We start from the raw sequence: 14,518 nt of genomic DNA, 5'->3' as shown, positions 1-14,518 counted from the left end.
AAAGTAGATTGGTGCAATACCCCCTCGATACTTGAATTTTCTAATCTTGATTTGAGCTTCTGTGCCTTTTTTCTGTGGAGCTATTGCGAAACTAAGGTTTACAAATTTTTCGCTAGGACATTGAAGAACTTAAGACAGCAATTGAAATTATCGATATTGACTTCCTCGAAATGTGCATTAGCTAGACGCAGCTTAGGAATAGCACAAAATCATAAAAGAATGTTTTGGATATATTATTTTCTTTGCCACAGCTCTTGTTGAAGTTCTATGTAATTTCCACCTTCTGTATTAATATCCAAATTCAACTGTTACTAGTAATCATTGGTATTAAATTTCTTCTCTTCTTGTCAAAAAATTTTGTTGTGAATAACATTAGGAATAAATAAAAATAACAGATATCATTCCTTCTCTTAAGTTCGTATACATTTCGTCATACTGCGGATTTTGCCATTTTGAAGCGTTTTGATTTTAAAAACGATAACAAATGAGTAAATACGTGGAAGAAATGAGAAGATTTCAGTTTTTTTCACCTTCGTTTCTGTTTCAGGAGTTATAAGCAAGTACCAGCGGAAATTCCACACTCTATAACGAACTGGCAAACTACTGTTCTATGTGTATCACCAAGTGAGGGAGTGGGTATGAGTCCACCCATAAAAATATCCAGTTTTCAGCCGTTTTTCGTGAACATATTAACGCCCTATTCGATTAAGCGGGGTGAAATTTTACATTTGAGAATATTACTCTTCAATTACATGACCTATAGCCTTCCAGTGAGAAAACATTTTCTATTTCTTCATTCGATCGAAATTGTGAATTTTTATTTCTATTTCAGATGAAAATCACTTTCGGCACCTCTAACGGATTAAAGTTGTTGAGTACCCAAAACAGCGCCTCCTATTGCATTTTGCCGAGCGACACGCTAACTCACGTGTTTCCTTTATCAGGAAATGAAGTAGGGGAAGCGACAATCACGGTGATCGCTGAAGTAGACGCTCTTTTTCCTGGCCAATGTGGACCAGAAACCATAGTAAATACTAGGTAATTGTTTAAGTTTTCTAGAACTTTTCAGATTATGGCTCACTATAGGAAGGTCCAGTATACTTGTACTCGATTGAAAGCTCCATTATTAATGTAATCTACCCCAACTTTGCAAGGTCTCTGTGAGACCACTCAGTATGTCAGGATGTTCTTGGTTGAGTTATACATATTATAAAAATGTATATATCTGTGTAGCCATCTAGACTTGATGTAATTTTTTCTGAATGAATATTAGTGAATTAAGATTCATGTTAAAATTTAATAAAATTTCAAAAAAATTATTTTAACAAAAAAACTTTTCAATAATTTCATCTAGGATATTGTATTCGTTTCCAGAGATGTTGTAGTCAGGAATTTGATCATTGAACCTGAGGGATATCCAGTTGAAGTGACAAAATCGGCATTACTATGTAATTCAGGTATTTGAAAAACATATAGCTGTAAACTATCGATCAATAAGTTTTAACTTTTCATTGATGTTTTTAATAATTTATTTTGATTGAAGATGTGTACACTACATCCAATGTTTCATGGAAGATTGAAGTTCCTGGTAATATTGTGCCAAATACAGCCAAAGCGAAGTTATCTTTGAATGCAGATTTAATTGGACAATCATTGGAGGTAATAATCAATTCACTCAGTATGCTAACAAAATCCACATAATAATAATGATAATAATATCAACTCTCAGATTGAAAACAAAAACTTACATTCCCTGCTCGTAGTCTACAATATGATATTCTATTCCGTTTCATAGATTAATCTAATTGAATTACCCACAAATTGACTAAAAAATGAAAAAAGTATTCGGTCATTCGTAGATAAGATCATGAGGCTTTTTTGCTGTTATGTAAGAATGTTGACTGGGTGTTACGCATCAGGTGTGCTTCAGAAGGAATATCTTGTTTTAAACTCCTGCAAGTTACCGTCACTATGAGTTTCAACGTAGACAAACAAAAAATACTTAATCTCGAGACGATAGTATGAGCACTAGGAAAGCTTGATAAATACCTACCTATCCAACCCAAGTACAATAACATTCATTCCAAATGGTAATATAAAGCTAAGCAAGCTAGAAACCATTTCAAGATTATTTTTAATTAATTTTATGAAGAACCTCGGAATAATACCAGATTCTACCATTGAATTAACAAGATTGAAGATTCCATTATTAATTAACAAATTTTACGAAGGGAGATCTTACTGCTACTGCACATCTTTATATTTCAAATACTACAACATATAAGCAAAAGGATAACAATAAGGCAATTTCTACTAAATTATGCAATCAAAAGTGATCTTAATGTGACGTGTAACAAAAGAATCTTGAGATCAAGTAATCAAGTATGGACATACCAGTGTTACAATGGATGTAAATATAAAAGACATATGTTTTAACAAGTGTATCATCTATGTAAATCTAATAAAGCAGTGTTGTGTTTACTATTCGATGAGAAGCATTTTTGTTAATATACCTTTCGAGTTGTTGTTCTCACCGAGAATTTACTTGTCCACAATGCTAGTACCAACCCTTTTGCTATGGTATTACACAAGGGATCTTTCGATTATATGTTTTTTTTCAAATTCTTGCTTTAATAATCGTTATTGTCTCCCGGAATTTGGAAAAAATTCAAATGATTGTTATTTTCAACAAAATTTCAGAATATGGAAGATCTACTCCAAATGCCAAACGGATGTGGTGAACAAGTAATGGCCACCATGGCACCAAATCTGTACATAGTGAAATATTTGAAATCGATCAACAAGCTTGATATACCAGTTCGACAGAAAGCAGTTAAAAATATGAAAATTGGTGAGTTTCAAAAAATAAGATTCGACAAAGAATAATTCCATTATTTTTTCAATAGATGGCTTTAGTTATCTGTATCTCGCGTTGTATAAGTCTGATCACATGATCAGACATCCACTTTATGGCGTTAGAAATATGAGATTTCTGCTAAAAATTCTTTTTTACAGTATTGTGATTAGTTGACTCAGTTTATTTTGAGCGCGCGTCGAAGATGACCACTAGAAAAGAGAAAATACGCTATATTTTACAGTTATCCTTGGATAAAGGCGAAAATGCAAACCAGGCGGCCGAAAATGTAAAAAAAAACGTTTGGAACCATTTCCATAAGGCTGGTCTCAAGAAGAAACTCGATATATGGGTACCACACGAGTTAACGCAAAAAACCTCATAGGCTGAATTTCCATCTGCGAATCGCTGCTGGATAACAACAAAAAATCGACCAATTTTTGAAGCGATTTGTGACTGGTGATGAAAAGTGGATCACATACGACAACGTCAAGTGAAAACGGCCCTGGTCGAAACGCGGTGAGCTGGCGGAAACGGACGAAACGGGGGCCACGCTAGTGTTGATGGCCAGGAAGGTTTTGCTGTGTGTTTGGTGTGATTGGCGGGATATTAGCTACTATGAGCTGCTTCCATATAGCAGAACTGTTAATTTGGAACTGTACTGTCGACAATTGGACCGCCCAGAATCGACAAGTTTTGGCCAATAGGAGGGAATTGTATTCCATCAGGACAACGCCAGGTCATAGTGGCCGATAGTGACTAGCCAGAAGCTCCGGGAGCTTGGTTGAATGGTTCTTATACATCCACATTTTCCTTTTTCTTCTTCTTAGTGCGGCGCTCATTCAGCCGAACTGAGGCCCAGTTGCCCATTGTTCATCCGCATCGTTCTGGATAGACTCAGATCCTCAGAAATGCAGACAAAAATGTCGCGAGGGTAGGAGGGGTCCCTCTCACCTTAGGAATAGTAGGTGTTGGATTTCCAAGGTGTGTTAACTTTAACCCAGTTAAGTTACCACAGTTGAATAATATGTGTTCGACCGTTTCATCAGTGCTCCAGATATTTTAGTCCGGGCCTTGCGTCAAAAGTGATTACCATATGTTCCTGATCATGGCGAGCAATTTTGCTGGTGAAAAACCAGGGCTTTTATGAGAGAGGCATAATGATATTACATTCAACGCAACAAATTTCGAACAAAACGGTGCATATATAATGCAAAATAATGCAATGCAAAAATAATGGATGTCGTTTACTACACCTGATAAACTTTTAATTTTAAGCAAGTTTCTTTCCGATTCACAGTATCACAATTTGAAGAAACATAATTATTCTGATGTATCTGGTTCATTTCCAGAAATGTTACAGGTATAAAAAAAAAAGATAGGCATGTATAAGAGCCTTTATAAGGCCTTGAAACATTAAGGTCTTCAAGATCACGACTAGTAGCGGAATACCCCCAAACTCCATACGCGTGATTAACATAAAGGTTTCGTTTTTACAATTGTATAATAATATACTATGTTTTCATACCAGCATCATAATCCTTATTTTATTAACTAATAAGGAGGATTAAATCCTGATCTAAAATTAATTTCCAGGATTGCTATTGAAGATATTATGATGAAGGTATGATAAGTACTTCCAATATTACAAATTCGTTGCCCGCACATTCAAGGTTTACTTAAACACTATAACTATAATATTGCAGGATATCACAAGATATTAAATTATGCCCTAAAAGATGGTTCTTTTTCGCCATTCGGATATCACGATTCATTTGGTTCGATGTTTTTGACGGCTTTTGTCGTGAAAACGTTGAAATTAGCAAAAGAATACATTTATGTTGATCAGAGGGTCATCGACAGAGCAGTTTCTTGGATTTTCACCCATCAATTGGAAAACGGCTGCTTCGATACAATGCTACACGTCTTTCAAGATATGGTGAGGAAATACATTTCTTTTTATGTAGATTTGTTTATTGATCGTTTAGAGTTATGTTTGAATAACATTCGTTTAAGGCTCCTCATTTAGCACTTTGAATCAAGGATAAGAATTCTAATGTGCAACTAAATTCACGAAATGTACTTGGCTTAACTGAATATAACAAATATTAACATCTTAACACTAAATCTTGTTTGGCCTGCTGGTGTTAGAGACAAAAAATTATTCATTTCAGGGCGATACGAGTACTGAAAATAGTACCTCTGCCTTATCCTCTTATGTGATTATCAGTCTAATGGATTCCGGCATTACTATTCCAAAAAATGTTATTGAAAATGCCAAATATTGCATCAGGGGCTACAGCGATCCCGACAAGTACACACTTGCTATTAGCTGTTACGCTTTATTCAAAATGAAATGGTACGATGAAGCTAACAAAGTATTAAGAAGGCTGTTGAATGTTGCTTCCAAACAGAATAATATGTTATGGTGGTCTATGAAGGGTAAGGGAATACAGTGCCTACAGGGTTTTTATAAACGATCGTAACTTATTAGTGGCCTTCGGCTTGTTTTTTACCGCTTTTCACCATTTATGATAATATTTGAAAATTGACTATTATGTATTGATTATTATAAATTATAATACTTTATCCTAGTCATAGATTGATAAACATAGATGGAGGGAGTATACGTAATTTTTACATGTCCCCAACATGGTTAAATTACGTTGTCGCATTGTGATATATTTTCGAATCCACAATTTTAATATATCATTATGAATGTATATTACATTGAATGAAATATATTTATTTGAGTGATTCTCGATTGAATATGCAAATTTGAATATTTGGAATCCGATATTTCTCCTAATTGTCGAATTTATAATATTTATTATTTATTATTTTCTGTATCTACCTGCCGCAATCCAAGGTTTGGCTACTTTTGCTCACCTAGTGTCATCAGTTGCTTCACGTCGTTTGGCGCGATTGAAGTTTGTTTTCTGAATTTCTGTGATATTTAGGTATTCATCTCAATATATTTTGAGTTGATATGAAACGTTGATTCACTATGGGACATAAGAATCTGCCTTCTTTGTGGAGAAACAACAAATTGAGTGAAATATCGTATCACTGATATGTTTTCATTTCTGCGCGCTTAATGTCAAATTTGATAGTTTATGTTGGGGACAAAGTTTGCTTACTGAAAATGACATATGCTCCCTCTGTCTATGATTATTACACTGAGATCCTAGTCAATCATCACTTCACAGCATGGAAGCCAGGATTAGATGTCGCTGCTGTAGTTTGAGCTGTAGATAATGAAGGTTGCATATAATATATCAAACACTATTCAATGGCCAGAGTGAAGAAGTACCTCGATAGCAGATAGCACTGAACCATTAGGTACCTATAGGTCGCAAAAATAATACAATAATCCAATAATACAATGATATTATTAATTCTTATTCAGATATTTATTTTATCAACTTTCTGTTTCCAATCCCACGATATGTGAATTGAAAATAATTCATTATAGTATATTAAGGCCACTAAAATGTTACAATCGTTCATAAAGACCTTGTATGTTCATCAATAACGAAGTATTCATGAATAATATTTTATTTGCAGATAGTGGAACTACAGCGACAGATATAGAAGTAACAAGTTACGTACTGTTGACGTTACTAGAGTATAATACGAATGAAAATTTAGCTCATGCACATTCTATAGTGAGATGGTTAACATCACAAATAGGACCGTATGGAGGATTCAAATCGACTCAAGTAAGTTTCTACAACGAACTGAAGACTGAACGATAATAAAATAAAACGAATAAAAAATAAACTGATTTTCACGAAATGGAGTTCGAAATGTAGTGGCTCTTTGTTTGTTCGAAAGATGGCATCGTGGGCTGCGCATCTCTCTTAATAGGCACAGCTGGTGATATAACCAACCGTGCTATGGCAGAGTCACCATACTCAGCCTTATTGCCTAGACGGGCAATATTTTGGTTTTCATCTATCGTTTTGAAGTTTGCGATAGGGTTAGAGAACGCGTTTATCTTCGGAGAAGAAGACGACCGTTTTTACATAAAATCCGAAATTCATAATTTTCGAGAATTTTTGTAGGAGTCTTTGAAATGCCGTGGAGAGACCTACGTGGGCCAGAGGAAAGCTCGGACAGAAATAGAGAACAATTCAAAAATTACAGACATTGTGACGGAATGATGAATCGATATGCTTGGAGAACGAATGCTCAAACATTTGTGTGGATTCTTTGTTAATTCGCTCAAAAATCCCACTTTTATTGATTTTTTCAGATGGATTTTTTTCATAATTTCCTACCGAAGCAGTTTTTGGAAATATCTTAATTATGCGTACATTTCTTGTACTTATATCTAATAAAGAATTAAGATACTTTCAGATTAACGACCAAGATGAAAATGAGGAAGAATAATTATATTTTAAATAGAAAAATAAAATTGAAAGTAATGTTATTACCTATTACTTATGTTTAAAAATCATTACTTTTTCTTTCAGGACACCGTAGTAGCATTGAATGCCTTGACGAAATACTCTACAGCTATATCATCGAAGAAAATCAACCTGGATATTCAGGTTCAAGCAAAAAGACAGAATCTAAATTATCAAATGCAAAACGAAGATCGACTGAAGACCAAGAAAATAACTTTGAAAGAGACAGATAATGAGATCAATGTGAGAATAAGGGGAGAGGGTTGCCTCTTAGTTCAGGTGAGTAGAAAATCTCACAAATTTGCTAGAAAAGTCATGAGAGTTATAATTTCAGTCAGTTCTCACGTATTACCTGAAGAATGTTCCTAAAAGTGAATCTTTCAAGATAGCTTTAGAGATTTCTCCGGTGTCTACAGTAGCCAAATGTTCAATAGCAACAATATCACCATGTGTTTCATATTCGGGACCATCTATTCACTCTAACATGGCAGTTTTGGATGTTACCCTACCTTCTGGATACATAGCAGATAGAGCATCGCTATACAAACTCACTGAAAATGAAAATCAATCCAGTACGTTTGAAATACAAATTTTACTACTTTTTTCACTAATTTTTATCTACATTGTTGAAAATCAATCCAGTACGTTTGAAGTACCAATTTTACTACTTTTTTCACTAATTTTTATCTACATTGTTCAAAAGTATGATGACAAAAACATAGTACGTGTATAGTATCGATATTTTCAATATCTTGCGCATTCGTCGGACATTTTGGAGTAAAATTCATTCTATTCTAGGTCATATAAAAGACGTCATTAACTGACTATAATTTTTTTCACATCCATTCGATTTCAAAGAAGAGAAGCCTGAAAATTGCTCCAAGCTCCAAGCTTAATAATACTAACTGACAAAGAAACTGCAATACCCAGGAGTGAGAAGGAGCTGTTTATATTTTAATTTTTTGTTTGGAAATGATTGAAATTTGAAGACAAAAAACGAAAGGTTTACAATTCTTTGTAATAAATTTGTTAATAATGTGTTTGTCCACCTCGATTATCTATACACTCCCCAACACGTCTCGGCATTGATGAAATAAGATGGTCCATTTCTTCTTGAGGGATACTATCCCAAGTTACCTGTACTTCATGTCTCAGAGCCGCCAATGTCCGTGAGGGCTGGGGTAAATTTCCAAGCCTTCTACCCATGATGTCCCAAACATGCTCTATAGGCGAAAGATCAGGGAAATCTGGGCGGCCATGGCAAAAGATTCACATGGGTCGCTTCGAAAAAGTTTAAATTAACTCTAACATATGGCTCAACTATTTCTTGAAGGTAACGCAGCGCTGTCATGTTACCTCGAATAAATACTAAAGGTGACCTACTTGCATGAGCAATAGCACCCCATACCATCAACATCAAACCGAGGTTCACGACTTTCTCCCCGACGTCATCTAACCCTTCTTCGGCCATCATGTGCACCCAAGGAGAATTGAGATTCATCAGAAAAGACGACCTGATGCCATTCCACATTCCAAAGTTGACATTCGGTGCCTAGGCCTACTTTTCTTCGATTTTGGTCATTATCTAACCACGCTTGACAACATCTCATAACAGTAGTTGAATTCCTGTCCGTACGGTTAGCGATTTCTGGAAATGACAACCCCGCCTCCCGTAGACCAATAATTCGACCTCTTTCTTATTCACTTAGCTGGCGATAAATTCAGCGTACACGTGCTCTAGGCATTTTAACAACAACTGAACATCGACTTTGGATTTCCTCGAACAGCTTGTTTATTTAAAATTTAAAAAACGACTACAATATTTAAGTCGATATTTACCAAAAACAATTTAAATTTAAACAGCTCCTACAGGGTGTTGCAGTTTCTTTGTCGGTTAGTATAAATCTGACTGGAAACCGCAACAATATCCACTCGGTAGTTTTGATCGTATCAGACGAAAATTTCAACAATTTCTTTTTGTGTTCTTTAGCTCTTTTTCTATCGTCTACATTATTTTATACGACATCCGATTTCTACTCTATTAACATATGTATATATGATATATAATAATATTGTCATAGTTTGAAAAAATCTTGATCATTGATTATCTATTTTTTCCCCATTTTCAGAGGTCAAAATGTTTGAAGAGATGAAAGACAGAGTTGTCTTCTATTTCACTAAATTAGACAAGGAAGTAAGATGTTTCACTTTTGGTATTAACGAAAATTCTGTTGTCGAAAGGAGAACTGATAGTGCAGTTAAACTCTATGATTATTATAAGCCTGAATTCGAGAATGTTGAACTATACACAATACAGAATTGCAGTGAATCCACTGAAGAAGAATCGACCACAATATTCAGTACAACTGGTGAGTTGAGAGGAATCCTATATGTATACACTGTGTCCGTAAAGTATGGAACAAATTCATTTTTAGCTAAACAGACCATTTCAAGAAATAATCCTGAAATACGTCGATTTTTTATTTTAATTTACCGTATTTTAAAATAATATTCTAATATACTGGGTGAATTACTTTCGAGTAATGACGTCACGTTATTTTTTTTAAATGGAAGTAGTTTGTTACATTTTTAGATTGATAAAAATGTATAAAAATAAGAAATAATTTCTTTCATATTCTGTCTGCTAGACCACAAGTACCAAACATGTTTGGAAACAGCTTATTTTTATTAATCTAAAAATGTAACAAACTACAGGGTGTTAGGTACAGTATTTTTGACAATATTGTTAATTTAACTAATGAAGAATTTTACGTTACGTTACTTTATGAGCACACACAAAACTATTGTATTTTTGTCCACCCTGTACCGATTGGAATCAACACGTGATACATTTTTGGAATCAGCTCAGCTAGAGAAATCGGAGAATTGAGACAAAATGGGGGTGTTCCATTTAAAAAAATGACGGTGACATCATTACTCGAAAGTAATTCACCATGTATATTAGATTATTATTTTAAAATACGGTAAATTAAAAAATCGACGTGTTTCAGGAGTATTTCTTAAAATGGTCTGTTTAGCTAAAAATGAATTTGTTCCATACTTTACGGACACTGCGTATGAAATAGATACTTGCATACATATCCTCTAGAAATGAAAGAAACATTTCTTTAGTGTCAGGTAGAATTAAGTAGAGTTTTTTGATAAAAAGAATGTTTTTTGTTAGAGCTATAGAACTTTAAATTGCAATAAAACAACGATGGATTATTCGATTGACATGAATTTTATTTATCCGCAAGATAATCTTGTGGCATTACATTTTAAATATGATTTCTGGCATATGACCGCCACGGCTGGCTTGGATGTAGTCCAATCTGGACGTCCAATTTTCGATGACTTTTTCCAACATTTGCGGCCGTATATCGGCAATAACACGGCGAATGTTGTTTTCCAAATGGTCAAGGGTTTGTGGCTTATCCGCGTAGACCAATGACTTTACATAGCCCCACAGAAAGTAGTCTAGCGGTGTTAAATCACAAGATCTTGGAGGCCAATTCACAGGTCCAAAACGTGAAATTAGGCGGTCACCAAACGTGTCTTTCAATAAATCGATTGTGGCACGAGCTGTGTGACATGTTGCGCCGTCTTGTTGGAACCACAGCTCCTGGACATCATGGTGGTTCAATTCAGGAATGAAAAAGTTAGTAATCATGGCTCTATACCGATCACCATTGACTGTAACGTTCTGGCCATCATCGTTTTTGAAGAATTACGGACCAATGATTCCATCAGCCCATAAAGCGCACCAAACAGTCAGTTTTTCTGGATGTAACGTTGTTTCGACATACACTTGAGGATTAGCTTCACTCCAAATGCGGCAGTTTTGTTTGTTAACAAAGCCATTCAACCAGAAGTGCGCTTCATCGCTAAACAAAATAAAATGGACGTAGTGCGCGATACGTATCCCGCACAGAACCATTATTTTCGAAATAAAATTGCACTATTTGCAAGCGTTGTTCAGGCGTGAGTCTATTCATGATGAAGTGCCAAATCAAACTGAGAATAAATCACTTGACAGCTATTAAATCGGTCGCCATTTTGAACAGAAATGTCAACTTAAAGTTATATACCTCGAAAAAAAACACCCGTTACTATATTCCTAAATTGGAGGTACAAACGATAATGACAGATTCCTCGGATCCTGTTTTTTTCGAGATACAGTGTGTTTGATTTTGTTTCAAATTATTTCTTCATAACACCTTCCCTTTTGAAGATATTCAACTCAAATTGGGCAGACGGGCATAGATATTCCAATTTAAAGATTTCATCATGCGATATGTTGATTTAAAGAGATGCCTATTTTTTCTGGAAAGAGCTCGACTCTTTCCTCCATTTTTTCTTACATTTAGAAAAATGTAAAAAGAAACATTTTCCAGTACTACACTTCTAGGTTCTTGGTGTTTTGTCGTATCATACAATTCTCTAGTAATCCTCAGGAAAATCCAAATTATTATCCAGATCCAGTTAGTAAGCTATGATGAATAAATTGATTATAAGCTTTATCACTCATATGTATAAACTTTCTTCGAAATTTTGATTAACAAATTCAATAATACAATATATTTATACAATATTTATTGTAACCTTGATTCTGTATTGCATATATAGTATTCTTAATTGTATATTTTTTCAGAAATCGAAAGTGATTCACAATCTCCTACAACGCTCTCTATCTGGGACTACATAGATAACACAAGTTATGATAACGACACCACATCTTCGGATTTTGAGTCTACAACGTATACTATGAAATTAGAAGATTATGTTTAATTTTAATATCGTATTATAAAAATAGTTTCGAATGTTTCGTGTACATAACAAATACATTCATAATTGTAAATAACTCCCAGATATTGTTGAAAAACCTTCACTAAAATACATAAACTGAGTTCACCACAAATATAACCTGCAACCTTTTTTTCCGAATATACTCACCCCAATCAAAGTTCAATTAAACTGATACATAAAAACGCTTTGCTACTTGTTTGACCATCAGGGTAAAAAAGTCAAATTGTGGATTTGAAAATATATCACAATCCGACAACGTAATCTAACCATGTTGGGGACATGTAAAAATTGCATATACTGCCACTATCTATGTTTACTACCCTATGGTTCATTCCAAGACAATATCCGTTCATCTGAACAATTTACAAACTAATTTTCAAAGACACACTCAAGTACCCACCGAAAGTTCACAGTAATGTTGTTTATTTAGTGTTAATTATTATTGGAAAAAGTTTGAACTATGAAAAAAAAGCAAAACCCGCTTTTGTTGCAATCACCAAATTGATTCGTGAGGTATTTAAGATATTTTAACGGCTTCTTGACTGGGTCATAAACGTTGTTTGCGGCATTCGCTTTCAGGCTCGTGCCAAAAACTTCCACACTCGCGAGAAAAGTTGGACTTTCCACACTTGTTGCACAATATACTATTTTCTGTCGACATTTCCTTTATATCACCAAAAAGGTCACTTGAAGGCATTGTGTTTATGACAAGAAATCCTTTGTTCGGAATTTTTCATTTTTTTTCGCAAATCACTTGAGATGAACTGATTAGGTGGAACACTATTAAAAAATTGAAATATTCTACCTGAGTACCTACTACTACTAAAAGTAGAGAGAAATCCAAATTCAAGAATGTATGGTAATAAGTACAAAAATGAAAGCACTGACGTGGAGGCAGGCGCTTTTGAGGGCTCGTTGTACATACGGCGTTAGGGGACCCTAAAACTATGTACAGGGTGATCCACGGTGAATCACCCTGCATAGGTAGATTCTAGTATATTTTGTTGATTTTCTTCGTTCAGCATAAAATACAGTTTATTGGAATGTTTACTTAAATTTTACGTCATAAGCAGACATCTACGATAGGAAAAAGTTCCATAATTCATCACATTGAGCCGAAATAAATTTTTTTTCGAAAAAACGGTTTTTATTTTATTTGTTTGATAGTATTCTCTGAATGATCAATTTTATTCATATGCCGAGAGGATGAGGATTTACAATAAAACACTTCTTCATTTTCAAAATATCACTTTGAATTTTCATGAGATAAAATATTAATTACAATTCAATTTAAAATCAAATGAAAGTTTAAAATATTGTGTTGACCCGTATGTGATTGAAATCATCACATGAAGAATGAAGCACTTGATTAGACATCTCAAAGTATTTTTGTTTATCAGTGAAATACCCTAACGAATCGTTGAATACAACCCAACTCTCCTTAGCGTTTGGTGTGCAGAAGATTGCTTTCTGGGCTGAGATGAGAGACGATTTGTAGTCTGATATCAACAATGATGAGGCCGATATTGTACAGAGAATCTGAAAAAGAAAATATTTTCTTTTTATCTATTATTTCACAAAAATATATTAGAAAGTTCTCATTATGTGTGGAAGTATGAATCCTAATGGAACTAAAGACCTCGTATACAGATTTGGAAAATTCACTAGCAAACCCAGGATTTAGCGTACAAATCTGCAAGTCGCTCTGGCTCCAATGGAACAGTGGAAGAATCGAAACATAAGTGCAATGCCATATCAAATAAAAAATCGACAGAGAGTGACAAATCTTGTTGAATTAAGGTCCAAAGTAATCGAACTATGGCCAAAATAGCAACTATGCCGAATCTGTTCAGAGAGATGAGATTATCTCTTTATAATGGATTGGGCTACTGTTTGGCTCAACAAAGTGGATAATTTGAACATTTAATTTAAATTTGTCGATCTCTTAGTTTTAAGAATTTGTTTTTATGTTTTTCAATTTTTTATTATGTAGAATTCATTTTATTTTCAAACCATTTATGGCGAAAAATATGATTTACACGGGGGAAATTATTTGTTGCATTTATTGTGGCAAATAAATTCCTCGCATACACACAACAAAATGATCGTAATAACATTCAAATCAAACCGATACGGCCTGACGTCCTACACACCACGTTTGGAGTGCGAATTTTTACTGACGCGTTTCGTGAACCGTCAAGGCTGGTTTTAGAGTCACGCTGACCGTCGGCGCTGACAGGCCAATATGTATGATTACTTATGAAGCGTTTTAGAATGACGCCGACGGCTCAGCGCTGAGGAATCGAGCGCGTAAGCGCAACGCGTCGGCGCCGCTGACCACGCCGCGCTGACGCGCTACCGAGCTAAGGGAACGTTACTGTGTTACGTAAAACGTACGCGCTGACGGGGACAGTCAACGCAACAATGAATCGCGATATTGATACTG

The 14,518-nt window shown here is 34.8% G+C and overlaps 2 protein-coding genes across 3 annotated transcripts in view; one reads left to right on the top strand and one right to left on the bottom strand.

Annotated features, from left to right (window-relative positions):
* Nucleotides 1–12,189, top strand: part of LOC123679245 (pregnancy zone protein-like) — a 44,127-nt gene extending 31,938 nt beyond the window's left edge. Inside the window, exons 14-25 of one of the 2 annotated variants that reach the window (XM_045616732.1) lie at nucleotides 548–770; nucleotides 833–1,038; nucleotides 1,375–1,457; nucleotides 1,544–1,659; nucleotides 2,701–2,851; nucleotides 4,561–4,793; nucleotides 5,029–5,296; nucleotides 6,422–6,576; nucleotides 7,333–7,545; nucleotides 7,601–7,838; nucleotides 9,396–9,635; nucleotides 11,918–12,189. In XM_045616732.1, the coding sequence (XP_045472688.1) occupies nucleotides 548–770; nucleotides 833–1,038; nucleotides 1,375–1,457; nucleotides 1,544–1,659; nucleotides 2,701–2,851; nucleotides 4,561–4,793; nucleotides 5,029–5,296; nucleotides 6,422–6,576; nucleotides 7,333–7,545; nucleotides 7,601–7,838; nucleotides 9,396–9,635; nucleotides 11,918–12,054 (2,263 nt within the window). In that variant the 3' untranslated portion in view covers nucleotides 12,055–12,189. Of the gene's footprint in view, nucleotides 1–547; nucleotides 771–832; nucleotides 1,039–1,374; nucleotides 1,458–1,543; nucleotides 1,660–2,700; nucleotides 2,852–4,560; nucleotides 4,794–5,028; nucleotides 5,297–6,421; nucleotides 6,577–6,921; nucleotides 7,155–7,332; nucleotides 7,546–7,600; nucleotides 7,839–9,395; nucleotides 9,636–11,917 lie in introns of those variants that run through there. The other variant, XM_045616741.1, reaches the window with a different exon arrangement.
* Nucleotides 12,190–13,307: 1,118 nt separating this feature from the next.
* The window catches only part of LOC123682693 (tetratricopeptide repeat protein 37), a 28,242-nt gene continuing 27,031 nt past the window's right edge, over nucleotides 13,308–14,518 (bottom strand). The window contains exon 19 of the mRNA XM_045621460.1: nucleotides 13,308–13,611. Coding sequence (XP_045477416.1) covers nucleotides 13,381–13,611 — 231 coding nt within the window. The 3' untranslated portion in view covers nucleotides 13,308–13,380. The remainder of the gene's footprint in view (nucleotides 13,612–14,518) is intronic.

This window comes from Harmonia axyridis, chromosome 1 (genome assembly GCF_914767665.1).
Source record: "Harmonia axyridis chromosome 1, icHarAxyr1.1, whole genome shotgun sequence".
Lineage (NCBI taxonomy): Eukaryota > Metazoa > Arthropoda > Insecta > Coleoptera > Coccinellidae > Harmonia > Harmonia axyridis.
This window is presented reverse-complemented; position numbering and strand designations above follow the sequence as displayed.